Here is a 19701-nt window from a genome sequence, read left to right on the forward strand (position 1 = left end):
TTTATCTGCATAGGAGGCTAATACGAGCACTTCTGGTGCCATAATAAGGTGATCTTTGTTTTTTTTAAAGTTTGTTTATTGAGACAGACTGCATGTGAATGGGGGATGGGCATACAAAGAGAGAGGAAGAGACACCATCCCAAGCAGACTCCTCGCCATCAGCACAGAGCCCGATGTGGGGTTTGAACTCACAAACCTGTGAGATCGTGACCTGAGCCAAAGTTAAACACTTAACGAACTGAGCCACCCAGGCGCCCCCGATAAGGTTTATTTAAGAGAAGCCAATAGCTTTTTTGACTGTTTACACTGTGGACATAAGGTACACTGAGCCCTATACAGTCACCTGTGGAGACTACAATAGGAATCTCAATGAGACGGTCTGACAGCAGTTCACTCACAAAGTTGCACTCTGGGCTTTCTTTGTGGAAATGGTCTTTGACTTCAAGCCAAGCAACCTCTTCCCCAGCTCAGATGTTTTCCCACTTCCAGAGGTGAAGGATATGATCATAAAAGGAGCAAGTAGTTAGGAAGCTGATGTCAAAGTTCGCTGCTTCCAGATAGAGGTCAGAGTCACAAACCTTGGTCCCTGCAGTGTGCAGCTGGCTGTCACTCTTCATCATGTCCTCTGCGAGTGCCTGGACAGAAGTCCTCGGTTTGCTTCCGCTCTGAAGTCTGGTATGACCTTCTTCATTCTCTGCTAAATGATCGTAAGACGGTGCTGGTGACTGGTGCACAGCCTTCAGGTTTGAGAGATGTGCTTCTTTGGCTCCTGAGTTGCTGCAGGGAGAGGAACCTGAGCAGCATGACTGGCAGGTCTGTAATGGATTGTGGACGTACAGCCAGGACCAGTCGGCTCCATACACCAATGAGTTGGGCAATGTGTGGGATGCAGAGACTGTGCAGGCTTCCTGCTTCTCCTCTGGAATGAGACAGAATACAGGAAATGTGACGTTACCCAGGCTGATCTCATCACTACCAAATGATGGCCCCTGCCCACTCTCAAAGGGAGACTTTGCTAAAAGCAGTCACTCATTTGTCAGCAACCATTGTGCACGATGCAAAGGAATCCTTGAGACGTGGAGAGATGAGAAGAAAACAGACCTTCATCTTGCAGTGAGTACACTGTGGTGCCTAACAAAGGAATCGGCCTGGCTACAGAAGCACAAGGGTGACGGTGCCTTTCCAAGTTGGAGGACTTGGCAAAAGCTTCAGTTAAGACTTCAGAGCAGAGGACAAAGCAGTTAGCCAGATGGGAGAGACAGGGACGCATGAGAAACAGAGAACAAGCGTGTGTAAGGTAACAGGACACATCTGGGGAACCACAAACAAGTAGATGTGGCAGAAATGCCCTCGGGGAGTGGCGACACGTGTCTGGAGGGTCAAAACCATACAGAATTCAGCGTGCTCTGTAAAGTCTGGATTTGAGCTTGGAAAGGACTCATTGGAGTTTATGTGGTTTTCCTTCTGGTGAGTTGCTATAGCAACTTTGAGGGTGGAGGACAAGACTGGAAAGAGGTTCAGCTGTGGAAGGTTTGAAAGCAATATTCGACCAGAAAAAGAAATGACAAGGTGTTGCCAAAGCTGAGGTAATCTAGGGTCCAGGGCAAGGCCAAGCATGGCAAGAGCAGTCATAAAAAACTGGTGGCCAGTGACCTGGGGATGTGAACTTAGAAAACTGTCACCAGGTGAAAGGCCTGTTGGCCATTCAGGTCTTTAGTAAGCCTGGACAGCTACACACTCTGAAAGGGGTGCCACTGATGCCTCCCAAGTGCAAGGGTCCAGGCCAGAGCCATCAGAAGTGCAATCAGAGGGGCGCCGGTGGGGCTTAGTCAGTTAAGTGTCTGATTCTAGATTTCAGGTCAGGTCATGACCTCACGGTTCATGAGTTCGAACCCCCCGTTGGGCCTGCGCTAACAGTGTGGAGCCTGCTTGGGACTCTCTTTCTTCCTCTCCCTCTTTCCCTACCCTGCTTGTACTCTCTCTCTCAAAATAAATAAATAAAACTTAAAACAAGAAAAAAAGGAAGAATAACTGCAATCAAAATGAGCAGTGATGAAGAAAGGCCAAGAAGTGTAGACCAGGTCAGTGCTGGAACCAGGAAACGCTGAGAGTGCCACCAGAGCACAGGAGATCCTACTCCCGAAGCCAGGGCTTTGCCTGGACAGAAGAGGCTCCAGAGAGGAACCAGATGCTGAACGTCCCCAGACAGCCAGAAAGGCACTCAGGCAACACGAGCAAGGGAGGGAGCGCCCCGGACCATCACTGTCCCTCCATGGTAGCCTGGATGGGACTCAGAGACAGGGCCACAGGGCTTTCCCACCCAGGACCCCATTCCGGGCCCCAAGTCAAACAATAACAAAGAGCATATCTCCTACCCAAGTGCACACAGAATATTAACAGATCATGTTAAGCAACAAAGAATCAAAAAGTTCCACAAAGGAGAAATAGTACAAGCAAGCAACACTCTCTGATCATAATGCAATAAAAACTAAAACTAACACAAAGGGACAAAAAAGTCCTTCTACCTAAAAAATTTAAAACCTCCTACGAAACCACACTTGGGCAAAAGGGAAAGTACGAACTCAAGTCACAGAATTTCTTTTGAAAAATGAGATCATTACATCTCACAACCTAAAAATATGCTTGAATCAGAGAACATTTCAGACATAGGAACACTTAATGCAGGGGTGCCTGGATGTCTCAGCCGGTTAAGCGTCCAACTCTTGGTTTCAGCTCAGCTCATAATCTCATGGTTTGTGGGATCGAGCCCCAAGTCAGGCTCTTCACTGACAGCTCAGAGTCTGCTTGAGATTCTCTCTCTGCCCCTCCCCTGCTCGCATACACAAGCACTCTAAATAAATCAATAAACTTAAGAAAAAAAAAAAGCTTAATACAAACACAATAATAAAGAAAAGTGAACTGTACTCCCAACTCAAAATGCTAGAAAAAGGAGACAAAGGGAAACAAACATAAAAGGAGAAACTGATGAGACAGAGAACAGAAAAACAACACAACTGTAACAAAAAGCCAAAATCCTACTTTTTTTTTTAATGTTTATTTTTGAGAGAGAGAGAATAAGTAGGGGAGGGGCAAAGAGAGAGGAGGACAGAGGATCCGAAGTGGGCTCCATGCTGACAGCAGAGAGCCTCATGTGGGGCTTAAATTCAAACTGTGAGATCATGACCTGAGCTGAAGTCAGACACTCAACCCACTGATCCAACAAGCTCCCCCCACCCCACCTTTTTTTAAATGTTTCAATATCTACCTTTCTTTCTTTCTTTCTTTCTTTCTTTCTTTCTTTCTTTCTATCTATCTATCTATCTATCTATCTATAAAAATCCAATAACTTTTTTCTGGGACAAGATAAGTTAATGTCAAGTTCAAATACAAGAATAGTTAGGAAATCCTTAAAAAGGAAAAGTGAAGGTGCCAGTAACCCTGCTATTACAAAGACACCACCAAGCCTCCACAATCACAGCAGTGGGTGCAGACACATGAAGAGACATCCAATGGGACTCGAAAGACGACAACAACAACAACAAAAAAAGCCATGAAAGTACGGAACACAAGAAGAGTGGCATCTTGATTCACTGGGGGTAGATGGACTTTGTAATAAATGGTGTTGGGATAGCTGCTTACACCACATACAACACAGACCAAAGTTCTAACTAAATACATGGCGCTACAAGTACTAGAAGAAAACACTGGTAAATTCTTTTACAACCTGAGTGTGAAAGGGGAAAAGCTTTTTAACACTAATATTCAAAATGTAGAAGATTCAGTGGAAAAAAATATCTATAAATGTGATTACATTAAAAAGCGCCGTTGGGGCACCTGGCTGGCTCAGTTGGTAGAGCAGGCAACTCCATCTCGGGGGCATGAGTTCAAGCCCCACGTTGGGCATAGAGATTATGTGTTTAAGAAAAAAAAAAAAAAAAGCGCCTTTTGCTTGGGGGGAGGGGTGGACACCAGAGGCAAAAATGAGACAATAAAGCAAGAGAATATATTTCCAATGTATATCAGAGGTAAGGAGCTAATACACTAATATATAAGAACTCTGTAAAATCAAGGGGGAAAAAGACAAGAAAGAAAGAAAAATTGGCAAAAGATGGACAAAGAGAATTTATAAAACAGAAATATGGGGGCACCTCAGTGGCTCAGTCTGTTGGGCATCCGATTTTGGCTCATGTCGTGATCTCACAGTTCATAAGATCAAGCCCTGCATTCAGCTCTGTGCTGACAATGCAGAGCCTGCTCTGGATCCTCTGTCTCCCTCTCTCTGCCCCTCCCCAGCTTGTGCTTGGTCTCTCTCTCCAAAATAAACATTAAAAAAAACAAAAAACAAACAAACAAAAAAAACCTGTGTAAAATAAATAAGTAAATAATTTTTAAAAAAGGAAACAAATAAACCTAATTGTATTTCAAATAAATAAAAACCCACTTCCAAGTAACCTTTGAACACAGCACTCTGACAATATCAAATCAATCTCACAAAAAAGAGCTGTAAGAGCATTTTGAGTTCCCTTCACAGGTTTGTCTTAGGTGCAGCACAGTAACAACTCTGTGAGGTGAAGCGTGTAAGTAAGAGTTTGCTGGGAGCAACTTTTCACTGGAGAAGGGAGACACCATGGAATAGGGATATGCATACATACATGTGGACACACACATATACACACAAGCACACATGATTATGTAACCATATATACACACAAACGTATCCACATACGTATAACCACACACGTGTACACGTTATACATAAACGTACACATACATATGTATGTGTGCGCGCACGCACACACAGCCATACACAACACCTTAGTAGCTGTAAGACCAACTAATGACCAGATCTTGGATTCTAAACACACTCGCCACTAAGAGGACCCAGGACACCCTGAAGAAATAGCTGATTCCAGGTATGGGAGAGGCAAAATACAAAATGAATGTGAAATGTTTTGTGCCAAAAAGCGAGGAAGTACTCAAAAACCAATAGGGACATGTGAAAAGGACACAGGAGACAGCTTAAGGGGTTTTCATGGGAAAAGTCTAGGACAATGAGAACATTGTAATGAACGATGACTATAATAGATTATGACCCACTGAATGACATAAAAATGCATGAATCTATATGGTTAATAAACACAGATATATGGGAGAAAAGTGAATGCTAATTTTAAAATGTACAGAGTATGATAATAGTGACAAAATCACCATTTTGCAATTATAGTAATAATTTCATTCAGGGAAGACTCATTAATGGATTTGAGTGGAAGTCTGATGAGGAATAAAAAGGTTCACTCTAACCACAGGCTAGTTATTATTAATCACACAGGGGAAAACAGTATTTTTACAGCAGAGAAACCCAGGGGAGACCTTAACCAAGTGACCAAATTAACATCAGCAGTGAAAGGACAAAGTGGCATCCTGTGCCTCCTGACGAAACGCATTAAAGAAGGCAGAATGTCACTTCCATAATGTTCCTGACAAAGAGCCACGACCCAGTACAGGAGACGCACTGCAGACTCCAGGCCATCAACAGACTGAGAGCAAAAGGCAGTACAGTCGCAGTGCGCAGAGCAGCCAGAGAGAACGAGGATGGCTCTGAGGACACCAGACGGCTCAGACCCTCAAACACAGTTACTGGAAGTAAGTAAGGACCCTGACAATGAAGAGAGTCTATACATTAGGGAAATGCAAATGTTATAGACACCACACGCACCTAACAGAACCCCACGATACACGAGGCAAAAACGGACAGAAATGAGGAAGGACGCGATACATCCGTAACAGTGGGGGACTTCACTACCCCACCTTCAATAATGAGCAACCAGGGCACCTGGCCAGCTCAGCCGGTGGAGCCCGTGACTCTCGATTCTGGGGCTGTGGGTCCGAGCCCCACACTGGGTGTAGCGATGATTTAAAAGAGCAACCAGACAGAAAACCCAGAGAACACGGGAACAGGGCACTCCACCCACAGCTGCGGAGAACGCTCTTCCCAAAAGCCCGTGGGGCACTCTCTGGGACCAACCACGTCTGAGGCCACAAGACAAGCCTCAGTAAACTTAGAATATAATTAGAAATCAGGAACAGGAAAAAATTCAGGACAGTCACAAAAATGTGGAAACTAAGCAACACACTGATGGACAACCAATGAGTCAATGAGGAAACCACGAGGGAAATGAGGAAGCACCCTGAGGTGAATGAAAAGACTCCGCACCCCAAAAGCGAAGGGGTACAGCGAAAGCAGCAAATACGTGGGAAAAGAGACCTCACGGGGCTTTCAGCTGAGAACAGGGCAGCGCACCTGTGCCCCTGCAGAACAGGAAGTCCTGGGGCGTGGCCCAGCACACAGGAGACAGGCCTGCAGAGCGGAGAGGTGGTGCCTTAATCACTTCTTTGTATAGATGAGGAGGGAGGTGGAGTCACGAAGGGAGAATGAGGAGGGGAAGGGGGCGTTGGGCGTTTGCGAAAAGAGAAGAAAACGTGCAACGGTCCTGACAGTGAAGACTTACTGGCCAGAGAAAGGCGGTGGTGGGCCTGGCGGTTCCCAGGCCCTCCCGCAGCACGAACTCAGAGTGAGGCCCGCCCGCAGGGCTGCCCTTTCCCTCCAGCCACCTTCTGGGGCTCAGGCCCAAGTCTGAGCTGGGTCTGACCAGTGCTGGGTTCTGCTCACAGAGCGTGAGCAAGGCAGCGTGAGCAGAAGTGAAGCACTGGCAGAGCAAGGGGGCAGGAAACTGGGAAGCCCCACCCCAGGCCTGACTGCCCCAAGCCCCCTACTCACCTATTGCCTTTTGGCAGTTGAAGATCTTAAAGCCACCGTGCATACACGCTGCCAGGAGCAGGTGGCGGTGGAAAGGATGCCACTTGAGCCGCCACACTCCGCCCCCCACGGACATGTCTGCAAAAGGCTGCTTCATGTTCCGAGTGTCCCACAGTAGAATGTGTTCGTCGTAGCTGAAAGCCATCCAGCGCAGGGATCATGCAGGAAAGTCAATGCCCACTTATTCCCTAGGCGGCAGGGGGGACATCTCCCAAGCAGGCCCATCCCATTCATTCCTCTAGGACAAAGTTCCTTTTCCCCAGCCCAGATACCTACACTTTGGTTTAAGGGTTGGTCCAACTGGGGGCGTCTGGGTGGCTCAGTCGGTTAAATGTCTGATTTCGGCTCAGGTCATGATCTAATGGTTCAGGGGATCGAACCCCACATCAGGCACTGTGTGACAGCACAGAGCCTGCTTGGGATCCTCTGTCTCCCTCTCTCTCTGGCCCTCCCCCCGCGTGCACACATGTGCGCGCGCTCTCTCTCTCTCTCTCTCTCTCTCAAAAACAAATAAGTAAACATTAAGAGTTGGTCCAATTAAAAACTGCAACGGTCAACATGAGAAAATGAAAGGAAAGACGCAAGATGGACCCGTGCACAAACCCTAAGAGACTCACCTTCCCGTGGCCAGGATGTTCTCCCGATGGGGACTGCTGCGGATGCTGCACACACCCATGGAGTGCCTACAGGCAAAGTGCAAGGTTTGAGCGAGTGCGCACACAGGGACACGTCTCTGGTGGAAAGTCCGCGGAGGAGGGATGGGAAGGCTGGTGGTACACGCCTAGGGCCGGCCCCTTGATGAATTTACCTCTTGCTAGTGAACACAGATGTGCCAGGTGTCCTGGTGTCCCAGCCTTTCAGAAGACCATCGTCCCCACCTGTGTGGAAACAGAAACGCCCACTGACCGTGGCACTGACGACAGGAAGCAGCCGCTTCTCAGGGAGGGAATGTATGCCTGTGAGGAAATCCCCGTGAAGGACTTTTCCTGGGTGGTTTCAGGTTGGCACCAGGCAGAAGAGCTCCAGAAACAGCACCCCAGAAAGAGGCCTGTGCTGTGACTGTGTCTTCACACTTGAAGAGGGCACCTGCAGGGAAGACAGGAAAGGCTGATGAGCTCAGCCTACAGGAATGAAAGGGAAGGACAAGAAGTCAGGGGAAGAATTTTCAGGTCACATGTGGCTAAAGTGCCTTCTGTTCAGGCTCCAGCAACCAATGCTCCTAGCTGCCACAAACCAGAGCTGCCTTATCAAGGAACTCAGAACAGGATCTATATGCAGGAGGCAGCAAACACGAGCATTTTTTTTTTAATGTTTATTTTTTGAGAGAGACACACAGAGTGCAAGTTGGGGAGGGGCAGAGAGAGAGGGAGACACAGAATTCGAAGCAGGCTCCAGGCTCTGAGTTGTCAGCACGGAGCCCAAAGTGGGGCTTGAACTCACGAACAGGGAGATCAGACCTGAGCCGAAGTTGGGCGCTCAACTGACTGAGCCATCCAGGGGCCCAACACAAGCACTTCTTAAGGTTCTGGAACCTTCAGCACACCTCCATTTATCTTAAAGTCACCTGGGGCACCTGCGTGGCTGAGTCGGTTGAGTGTCCAACTTCGGCTCAGGTCATGAACTTTTGGTTCGTGAGTTCGAACCCTGAGTCGGGCTCTGTGCTGACAGCTCAGAGCCTGGAGTCTGCTTCGGATTCTGTGTCTCCCTCTCTGTCTCTCTGTTCCTCCCCTGCTCATGCTGTCTCTCTCTCAAAAATAAAGAATAAAAAAAAATTTTTTTTTTTTAAAGGGAAGTACATTTTGTAACCTTACAGTAAAAGGACCTCTGGGCTTATCTTAGGGAATCTGAAAAAACAGGAAGGGTAGGGAGCCGCCACCCTAATCCATAACCAGTCTTTGAAGACAGCAACAAGATATAGTGTGATGGTGGCTACCTCGAAGGAAGGGGAGAAAGGCTGAAAAGCAGGGCCCACAGGGAGGATGAAGAGCGAAAGAAAACCACCTAGGTCTGACCACTCCGTCCATCCGTCTGTCCGTCCATCCATCCACTCAACCGTGTATCGTTCCTTATACCCACCCACCACCTAGCCACCTTTGCTCCACTCCGCCCATCCAACACATGCTCACTGAGCACACTGCAGATCCCTAGGACAGACAGAAGGGATACAGGAGGAACATGACCTACAGCTACGCAGACCAACAGAACCGGTCCAGCCAGGCAGGACACCTGCAGGTGAGCCTCCAATCTGAGCTGCCGTCCTGTGGCAAATTTGCAGAGAAAGCTGGTACTGGCTTCTTTACACGCTGGTCTGTCTCACACCCCACATCCATCCACCAGGACATCCTGACAAGCCACCTTCACACATACAACCAAAGTCCTACCACCTTTCCCTCGCGTGCACTGCTCCCAACTCAGTCTGAGGCCTTCTTGCCACCACCTGTATGGCAGGTCCCCAGGCTCTGCCCTCGTCTCCTTGCAGTCTATGCTCGACACATTAGGAAAAAAGATCCCCTTCTGTTCTGCAACATTAAGTCAGAAAACGTCACCCCTCTGCTCAACATCCTGCTATGGCTTCTGTTGCAGTCTGAGCCAAAGCCAAAGTCCATCCCGAGGCCCGCAAGGCCACGTGAACTTTGATCTCACCTTCTGTTCTGCCACCTGCCATTCTGGCCACACAGCCACTTGCTGTCCTCATGCAGCAGGCTCACTCCTGCCCTACCTCTGTCCACCATGACCATGCTCTGTGACAGGACAGGCTGCACCTGCCCACAGCACCCCAATCCCCCAGTCACAGCCCACCGAAGCACTTCTCACCTCTGAGCCGCTGTGCCCTCTCTTCACTCATTCTGTGTCACGCTTTGTGACCACTGCCCGTCTCCTCTCTGTGTAAGTTCAGGGAAAGCAGGGCTTCTGTCTCGTAGACTCATGTGTCTCTGGCACCTATAGCGGCGCATGGCACACATTAGACGCTCAACAAACGTTCACTGAATAAACGACTTGGTGCGGAATTACAACATCACAGCCTCCACTATGCTTGGCTCTGAATTAGCTGAGCCTCAAGGTAGAACTAATCCAAGAATGAGAAGACCTCAAGAAATTAAACCTCTATTGTTGTCACTGAGACTGTTCACCGTGTGACAGCAAAAAAACGCAGAAAGGACCCAGCTGTCAGGGGAAGATGAGCATTAGACACAATGAGGATGAGCCCAAACAGCAATAAGGGGTTGAACCGGGCCAGTATCTCCAGGATAGGATTTTAAGCTGAGCCCTGCCAGAAAAGCAGAACAAACCGGTGGTCCAACACGGAGATTGGGGAAAAAAGAACAGTTCGGGTAAGCATGGAGACTGGAGAGAACACTGAATGGGTGAGGAAAAAGCCATCACTCAAAACTGGCTGGAGAGGCAGGCAGGGACCCGATATGCAAAGCCACAATGTCGCTGGGGGGATTGCACCAAGAATTCTGGAGAGAAGCTGCAAAGGGTTTAACCACGAGTGAAGTGTGATAACGTTTGCATGTTTGTAGTTTTTTTTTTTTTTTTTTAAAGTTTTTGAGAAATACAGGGAGACAGCACGTAAACAGGGCAGGGGCAGAGAGAGGGAGGCACAGAATACAAAGCAGGGTCCAGGCTGAGGTGTCTGCACAGAGCCCGATGTGGGTCTCGAACCATGAAGCGTGAGATCATGATCTGAGCTGAAGTCAGAGGCTCAACTGAGTGAGCCACTCAGACACCCCAAGTTCGCATGTTTTAAAACAATCGCTCTAGCTACAGTGTGGAGGCAGGATTAGAAAGGCTCAAGAATGGGGCGCCTGGGTGGCGCAGTCGGTTAAGCGTCCGACTTCAGCCAGGTCACGATCTCGCGGTCCGTGAGTTCGAGCCCCGCGTCAGGCTCTGGGCTGATGGCTCAGAGCCTGGAGCCTGTTTCCGATTCTGTGTCTCCCTCTCTCTCTGCCCCTCCCCCGTTCATGCTCTGTCTCTCTCTGTCCCAAAAATAAATAAAAACGTTGAAAAAAAAAAAAAAAAAAAAAAAAAGAAAGGCTCAAGAATGAATGCAGGGCCATCCTTCAGGGCTCTGCCGGGAGATGAGACAGTGCCCCCAACAGGTGGCAAGAGAAAGAGATGGCCAATTCTGAGATGCTTGGAAGATCATTAGGACTCCCACTTCTGGAAGGGGTGAGGGGACGCTGGTGTCTGATTTGGGCAGCCAGACCCTGCCCTGGGGTCGGGACATTAGGTAGGAGCTGTGTGCAACAGGACAACACAGGGACAATGGCCTGAGCCAGGATCCACATGTGAAATGCCCAGGAAGCATCCTTTTTTTTTTTTTAACGTTATTTTTTTTAAATTTTTTTAAACGTTTTATTTATTTTTGAGAAAGACAGAAACAGAATGCGAGCAGGTTAGGGGCAGAGAGAGAGGGAGACAATCCGAGGCAGGCTCCAGGCTCCGAGCTGTCAGCACAGAGCCCGACGCGCAGCTTGAACTCACAAGCTGTGAGATCGTGACCTGAGCCAAAGTCGGACGCTCAACCGACTGAACCACCCAGGCACCCCATCTTAATGTTTATCTATCTTTGTTGTTTTTTTTTTTTCCAACGTTTATTTATTTTTTTGGGACAGAGAGAGACAGAGCATGAACGGGGGAGGGGCAGAGAGAGGGAGACACAGAATCGGAAACAGGCTCCAGGCTCTGAGCCATCAGCCCAGAGCCTGACGCCGGGCTCGAACTCACGGACCGCGAGATCGTGACCTGGCTGAAGTCGGACGCTGAACCGACTGCGCCACCCAGGCGCCCCTGTTTATCTATCTTTGAAAGAGATAGTGTGTGAGACAGTGAAAGCACTCACGAGCAGGAGAGGGGCAGAGACAGAGAATCTCAAGCAGGCTCCATGCTGTCAGTGCAAAGCTTGATGCAGGGCTCGATCTCAGTAACCATGAGATCATGACCTGAGCTGAAGTTGCCCCCCATCCCCCCCACCCCGGAAGCATCCTTGCAGAGTGCTTGGTAGCTGGCAAGATAAAGGCATCAAGAGCTCAGGGGGAAGAAAGGTCTAGGGCACCCGGCTGGCTCAGTCTGAAGAGTGTGTAACTTGATCTCAGGGTCATGAGTTCAAACCCCATGCTAGGTGCAGAAATTACTCAAAATAAATTAGTAAAATTTCCTTGAGAGAAAGAAAGAAGAAAGAAAGAAAGCAAACAAGCAAAAAAGGTCTGCTTAAGCAACCAGAATGCAATTGTTTCTGGAAGAGAGAGCAGCTGGAATCAAAAGAGCAACAATGCAGAGCGACAAGAGCACCCAGACAGGCCAGAGGACAAGGAACACTTTCAAGCAGAGGGAAAGGAGCCAGCAAAGGAATGAGAAGCAATCAGAAAGAAGAGGGAAGCCCGGGATAACGCAGAGAAAAGACTGCACCGGGAGGAGGCCGGCGTGGGAGCATTGCTGAGAGGTACTCCCTGGACCAGGCACCGTGGCCGCCACTGAGGACCTCCCCAAGAGTGCTTCTGGCGGAGCGGGGTGGGCCACGGAGCTTCCGGACAGTCTAACAGAACGTCCCTGACCTCACGACTCACTGTACGGCTCAGTACACCACCAGCAACTAGACGCAAAAGGAAACGAGGGTCAGATCTTCTCTTTGCCTCTCTGCAAATCCAGCGACTCCCCTTCTGTCTTCTCTCAGAGGCCAATGCCCCGTGCCCCCCACCCCCCATCTCCCAAGAGTCCTCACCACCTGGGGAAGAGAGGCTGCTCAGCTACCTGGTTCCTGCAAACGTCAGGTGTGTTCATTTCTCGTCCTCACATCAGCACCCCCAATACATACCATTCACAATGTCAGGAAATCAATTCTACCCCTCTCAGGCTTTTCTTTGGGAAGGTAAACTGGACCCAAGAGAGGAGTGACAGCCTGAAATCCAACGTGACAAGCCCAACACTGGACCCAGAGATGGCAATGGAAAATGTGGGAACCCTGGATTTCTCGGAGCAGGAGCAAACACGGCAGGAGGCAGGGCTCCGGCTGCTCCAACACTGGGGGCAGTGTCCCCCAACGCCCTCCAATGCCCACGGCCAGGTGTGCTTTGTTTTCTAAGGAATAGCTAAGTGTTGAGTACCAACTAACAGCTTTTGCCCCAGAAAATACATTCTCCACAAAGGGTTTTCACGATCCCAACATGTCCAGAGTCACAGCCCTGACCTGGGCCTCACCTGCTCACTCCCTCCCTCCTAGGATCGATCCCCAGGGGAGAAGTACCAACCTGAATAAACGATTTCTGTCTGCCAGTAATTGAAAGCCGCAATCCAGGCCTCAAAGTGATGGGCTTGCCACATGGCCACCTCCTGCAGCCCAGGCCCCTCCTCATTCACCTCTAGCAGGTAGAGCTGCCCCTTGGAGTCACTGCTAAGGATTCTCAAGGGCTGGTCACTGGCCCTAGACACAGAGAACCAATGGAGAAACCCAGCTGAATTTATTCATTGACCCAAACTCATCACCCACTTCTGGTTCCCGACTGGTGGCATCCCGAGACGTGTCATGGGAGAGGCTGTCCATGGGCCTGATGCACGGATGTGCCTGTTAACAGGTTTGGGCATCTGGCAGAAATCAAAACTAGCACATAACTTGTCAAAATAAACCCATGTCAGCTTCTCTTGATGAAAACACTGTCTCTTTTACCTAGAAGGATGAATTGTTTCTTTTTGGATGAGCACCAGTAATGACATTCCTGAGTCTAGGAAGCCACAATCAAGGCTGCTGCAAGGTTTCAACTCTCCCTCGCATGAAAAGAGCAACGAATGCTCAGAGGAAAGACGGGATCCCTCACCAACACCGGCTCTTACCTTCCAATTTTCCCAGTGGACCAATCCAGAGACAAGGCCAGACACTGCTTCTCCAGGGCAAAGCTGGAAAGCGGCTGCAGTGTGTACGCATTCTAGTGGAGAGAAAACGCTATCAGAAGGAGACGGCCCAGAACCTTGGAAAGACTACTCCTGTAGCTCAGGTAGCCATCATTCCCTCATCGCCTACTAGGTGAACGAAACGGGTCAGTCCCTCATTCACGGCAGAATTAGAAGACACTGGACAACTGGCTCCTGCCCTCCAGGAGCTGACGCACCTGCAGAAGGGCTTTCCCACATGTGACCCTGGGGGAAGCTGATCTGTTTTTCAGACCCCCTTGCTGTCCGTGCATTCCTAGACAGAACCGCACTGCCTACGCAGACTCCAAGAAGCACCCCTGGGACACACTCTCCATCTCTTCAGGCCTCAAGGGATGCTGGCATATTCTCTCTCCAGGGACAGAGACAGCCGGCTCTTTCCTCCAGTTTCCTTTTCAGAAGCCACAACTAGCCATTAAATGCTGTTTCTCTTTCCTATGATTTATGTAAGCTTTTTTTATATTACCTAAGTATCTGAACAGTGCTTAACTCCATCAAAAGGCTCCTAGCAGGCTGCTTCCTCAGTATCCTCTCTGGGGTTTACCTACTCTTGCTCAGAATCCCGGTTGATGGGCCCACAGTCTTCCTCGGATGTTTCCTCCCTCACTCCTGAGATAGGGCAGCTGCTCTCAGCTGGCCAGCGAGGTCCATTATACACACGCCCTCAGCTGCCATAAATCCAACAGCAAGTGGACCCGTTCCAGTCCCACCTACACCCCTGGACCAGTGTGTGTCCCTCTCACTAAGTCAGGGCTCGGTCTTGTGGGCTGTTTACTTCCCTGTTCTCTCCCTCTTCCAACAATCAGACGCAGTCATTTTGCAAACACGTGGTGCTGATCAATACCAAATGCTCTGAAAAAGTCACATAGAAAACTGCCTTCCTAATGATGGCTGAGAAACACCACTTTCACATAAGAAATTCACGGCCATTCTTGGCCCCAGCATCATCAACCTAAGAATGCTGGTCCAGCTTTCCTTACAGAGGAACTTTCAGATCCACTGACAGGTAAGTAAATACCCTGTCACTTCAGCCCTTCTGCTGGCGACACATAAATTGATCTCTTCTCAAATTCAGATGCAGAACCCAATGATTTAAAATAGATTGCGTACTAATTTAGAGTGTTATATGACAGAGGCACCTGGATGGCTCAGTCAGTTAAGCTTCTGACTCTTGATTTCAGCTTCAGGTCATGATCTCACAGTTTCTAGGATCGAGCCCTGCATCAGGATTCACACTGACATCGTGGAGCCTGCTTGGGGTTCTCTCTCTCCCTCTCTCTCTGCCCCTTCCCCCACTCATGTTCCCATACGCTCTCTCTCAAAACAAGTAAGTCAGCATTTTTAAAAAAATAGAATGTTTTATACGATTTGCCATTGAACGGAAACCATCCCACAAAAAGGTTTATATCAGCACAACCTCCTGCCCAAACCCTCTCCATTCAGATTCTTTCCACCCCCCAAAAACTCCTCGCCCTAGTCACTGACCTCAGATCCCACCAAGCGGAGCAGTTCTATGGACCCACCAGCATCTGCCACACCCAAGAGGGCATGGCCGGCCACCGGCACATGGCACCTGAGGAGAGAATTCACATGTCAGTCAGAACACGGGATATGCCCAGAACACAGGTTAGCATTATGCACCTCAGTAACTTATTAAATTTCAATTCCAAAACCATGTTGTAGCCTACAGTTCTGTTTCAAGATTCCCCAGCTTACGAATCAGAAAACTAGCATCACTTCCCAGACTGATACCAACCCTAGGACTCAGAAATGAAAAGAGCCCAAGTCTCTAGTAGCCTCCAAATGCCAACAGGTGGGCAGGACAATAAAGAAATGAACCCAAAGTTCAGACATGTCCCCATCTTACTGAATGCTGACAGGCATCAGTCTCCCCTGATTAAATGAACAAATACTCGACAAGTCCCAGACAGGAGGAATTGTTATCAGTTATACCATTTCATGTCCAAGATTGCAGAAGTATCTCTTCTTTGGATCTCAAGCAGGGGGCAAGCAGAGCTGTCTGCGTTGAGACGATACAAGTAGAGACGGCCTAAACGGCTTGGAGGCTCGTCAGGGTCAAGTCCACTCTACAAAAAAATGCAGACGTGCTCTATGATTACCCTAATAGATATCGAGGAACCCAAGGGATGGGAAAAGGAATCAAGGGAAAGAAAAGGCTTGACAAGGCTCTGGAACTCGGCCTCAAAGCAGCACCTCTGATTTTCTGAGCTGGAAAAAATGTCTCTTCTTTTGCACATGATTAACGGATAAGTAGATAAACTCTGCTAGACTCAGTACAGAATGCTTTTTTTTTTTTTTTTAATTTTTTAATGTTTATTTACTTTCGAAGGAGAGAGAGACAGAGTGTGAGTAGGGGGGAGGGCAGAGAGAGAGGGAGACACAGAATCTGAAGCAGGCTCCAGGCTCTGACCTGTCAGCACAGAGCCTGACGCGGGGCTCCAACCCACAAACCGCAAGATCATGACCTGAGCCGAAGTCGGACGCTCAACCGACTGAGCCACCCAGGCGCCCCCAGAATGCTTTTTTTGTAAAGTTTTATTTAAGCAATCTCTACACCGACGTGGGGCTCAATTAAACTCATGACTCCGAGATCAAGCGTCGCATGCTCTTCGGACTGAGCCAGCCAGGTGCCCCTACAATGCTCCTTCTAGGTGAGCTAACAGGGACCAGCTATGGTTAGGGTCACCACAGGACCCAGTCCGCCCGGAAGCGTCCTGACCTAGGCCTGTTGCTGGAGTGCCAGTTCTCATGCTTAGTAGTGTTCTGGTTTGGATCTGAATAGATGCCATCAAGAGATTAGGTACGGCTCCTTCCAATTCCCGTTTTTCTTTCTATTCTAGGCTTCATTCATAAGCTTGAGCCACGCCTGCATATGGGGTACATTTTACTTTCAAGATGCCCATTCTAACCTACCTTCTGGCCACAACGCAAACGTCACATCTTCATCTCCCAGTGTGACTCCACAGCCTTTTCTGTTCCTGCCTCCCCCACAACAGGCCAGACACGTCTCAACATTTGCGGTCGGCTCTGCCTCTCTGAAGTATTTTCTCGTCCTTCCTGAGACCTCTCCTAAAAGAGAGTTTGACTCTGGGGCCTTAGCTACTCGAGAAACGCCATTTGGGGAGCGCGGACCTAGAAAGCCGCGGCCGAGACCGCCTACGGCCAGGAGGACACCACACACCTTGCTCTCGGGGTCCGCGGGCTGGTCCTCCGGCTTCCGCAGCTGGTAGGTGCCGCAGACGAGCAAGTGCCTGCGGCCTTCCAGCGGGCACCATTCCACCGAGTCCGCGGTGTATTCCGTGTCCACCACCTGCAGCAGCCGCACGCGACCCTCCGTCGCCCGGAAGTCAGACAAGGACGCAATAGCGTCCAAGGCTGCGGGAACCGGGCAGCGCGGGAGGGGTGACGAGGCCAGATTGGGAGCGGGGTAGGGGCTGAGGTCGACGGCGTGGGCGGGCTCGGAGTCAAGACCAAAGACCGCGTCGGTGAAGAGATGCCCCCGCAGCCGGTCCTTTTTCTACTTCCGCAGTCCCCTCCTTCCCTTTCCTGGGGCGTCGGGGCGGGACTTCCGGCCGCCGATTGCCGCCGCGCGTGAGGGTGGCCTCCGGCGCCTCCCGCCGGCCGGCGGAGTTCCGCGGCCCCCACGTGCCAGGGCTCGCATCTTGCCCTGGCGGGGAGACGTGGGCATCTGGGCGGGCAGTGGTGTCCCCTTCGGAGTCCCCGAAGATCTGGGCTCTGAAGGAGAGTGGGGGGGGGGGGGGGGGGGGGCGGGGCGGGACGCAGAGGAAGAGAAAACGGGCATGAAAGTGGGGGTAAGCTAAGGACCTAGACATTCAGGGAGCCCAATCCAGGGCCAGTCCTAAAAGGGCTGCGTCCTGCCAGCCCTGTGCCCCTCCGTGTCCATCCTAGAGGGCTGCCGGTAGGCCATGAAGTGCGGCGCACCCGTGGATGCCAAGTCCCGCCTGCCAGGACAGCACAGAAGGAGACCGGGCGGACTGAGGTGGTGGGTAGGTAGGTAGACAGCCTCGTGGCGCCAGCGGCAGGGGTCTGTCAGCCACTCACAATGTAAAGGCCACCCAGCACTGCCATGATCTCACTTGGGACATGGAGTAGATGCGGCTGCCATTCAAGAAAATTAATATATTCTACAGAATAGATTTGGGGAAGGCAAGTTTTGGACATTGTTAAGGATGGATTGAGTTGTGTCTGCCCCAAAAGATACATTGAAGTCCTATGCCACAGCACCACAGAATGTGACCTTTGGAAACAGGGCCTTTACAGGGGTAATCCAGTTAAAACGAGGTCATTATGGTGAGCCCTAGTCCAATATGACTGGTGTCTTTATGAAAAGGCGATTTGGTCTCCCAGGGACAGAGACCCACAGAAAAAAGATAACGTAAAAACAGAGGACTGGTATGTTGCATCCACAAGGCAAGGGAGGCCTCAAACTGCCAGAAGGTAGGAGAGGCCTGAAACAGGCACACCTTCCCATGTGTCTTCAGAGGGATCATGGTCCTGCCAACACACCCATCTGGGACTTCCCACCTCCACAACAGGGATGATACATTGTTGTCTGAAGCCATCTGCTGAATGCTAACTTGTTAGGATAGCTCCAGGTAGCTGGACAAGCTGACATTGAAATCCACGTAGATACCTGGGTACCCAGCCTGTGGTTTTCAAGTAGGGCTATGGCTAGATATACAGCTGTGAGTCAGCAGCTCAGGTGGCAACTGAAGCAGAGAAGCAGAAAAGGTTGGTCAGAAAGCAACAGGACTTTCCAAAATAGCTGAACCACACATTTGTATCTGCTACAAGGAAGGGTCAAGGGGCACCTGGCTGGCTCAGTCAGTAAAATATGCAACTCTTGACTTCGGGGTCATGAGCTTGAGCCCCACACACTGGGTGTAGCCACTACTTAAAAAAAAAAAAAAATCTTTAGGGGGAAAAATAAGGTCAAGTCACCCAGCCCCACACACTACAACTCAAACAAGCCCCCACACTAACCATCTGAATGCTAACATTTCATAGGCCCCCTAAGAGGTGTGACCACAAAGATCAAGAGGTTGGGGCCATCAGAGGAAAAAAGAAACCAGGGGCTGCCATCAGAGAAGGGACAAGGGAAGCAAACAGGGATAAAAACCGTCTGTGGGTCCTACGGCACCTTCACAATAGTGTCCACTCCAGGGAGCCACTGCAGTGACTCGAGCAAAGGGAAGGAGCCACTACACGGGCAACTCTAGAACCCTTACAGCCACCTTCTAAGCTCTAGCCCTTCACCAGCACAGGCTTGAGGGGTCTCTAACACTCGGTACAGGGGCACAGCCCAATTGGACGGGGATCAGCTACCAGCAGCAGCACCTGCTCAAAGCAGCTACGCTGCACGATCCCCAGACCAATGCTATTCCGATGAGCCATGCGACGTGGAAGACATCAACCGTGTATCAGGACCTAGTGTGGTGTCCTACAGGTCTGCTGAGAGACCCTGGGCACTTCAACTTCAATGTAATTTTCTGGCAAGTAGCCAGGATAATGACCTCAGGATAATGTGTGCTGGTCAGGGAATGCAGACAGGCTGAAGTGCCGGGTCACGAAGGACAGAGGCAAAAACCACAGCCTGTGGTCTTTTGCCTCCTCTTCCCAGGAGCCTTTTTGTCTGAAAGCACACTGCCTGAGCACACTCAAGGCCTTGTGCCTGGAAGACCACCCAAACCCCAACATGCCAACATACCTGGGTTCCCCCCACCCAAACGGTCCAGACTAGAGCCGGCCTCTGGAAGAAGGAATTACACCAGCCCTGGGAATGTCCCAAGGGCTCCAGCCAACTGCTGTCTGTAGGACGGATGATCTCTCAGCATCATACATATCCCCCTCCACAAAAGGCTTCTGAGCCCCCATTGCTGCTCAACTTAGGGTTTGGAGGGACCCAGAGCAGGCTT

The 19701-nt window shown here is 50.0% G+C and overlaps 1 protein-coding gene across 1 annotated transcript; it reads right to left on the reverse strand.

Moving 5' to 3' along the window:
• Nucleotides 1–239: 239 nt before the first annotated feature.
• Nucleotides 240–19180, reverse strand: DPH7 (diphthamide biosynthesis 7). Its single transcript, XM_040460281.1, has 13 exons — nt 19112–19180; nt 17708–17727; nt 17332–17500; nt 16947–17282; nt 15698–15831; nt 15230–15317; nt 13649–13740; nt 13069–13241; nt 7799–7903; nt 7626–7695; nt 7435–7500; nt 6779–6951; nt 240–919 (listed from the first exon to the last, which is right to left on the reverse strand). Exons 1-13 carry the CDS (start codon nt 19178–19180, stop codon nt 468–470), a joined length of 1947 nt encoding a protein of 648 aa, XP_040316215.1. The 3' UTR covers nt 240–467.
• Nucleotides 19181–19701: the final 521 nt, after the last annotated feature.

This window comes from Herpailurus yagouaroundi, unplaced genomic scaffold, assembly GCF_014898765.1.
Source record: "Herpailurus yagouaroundi ecotype Mexico unplaced genomic scaffold, PumYag 249, whole genome shotgun sequence".
NCBI lineage: Eukaryota > Metazoa > Chordata > Mammalia > Carnivora > Felidae > Herpailurus > Herpailurus yagouaroundi.

Excerpts from the sequence above, each read along its gene's own strand:
- DPH7 (XM_040460281.1), bottom strand. The coding sequence starts at position 19,180 with ATGGCTCATCGGAATAGCATTGGTCTGGGGATCGTGCAGCGTAGCTGC. Across the intron at positions 15,832-16,946 it reads CCGCGGACCCCGAGAGCAAG|AGTGGACTTGACCCTGACGA; the intron begins GTGTGTGGTGTC and ends ATTTTTTTGTAG. Across the intron at positions 13,741-15,229 it reads TCCGCTTGGTGGGATCTGAG|AATGCGTACACACTGCAGCC; the intron begins GTCAGTGACTAG and ends TCTCTCCACTAG.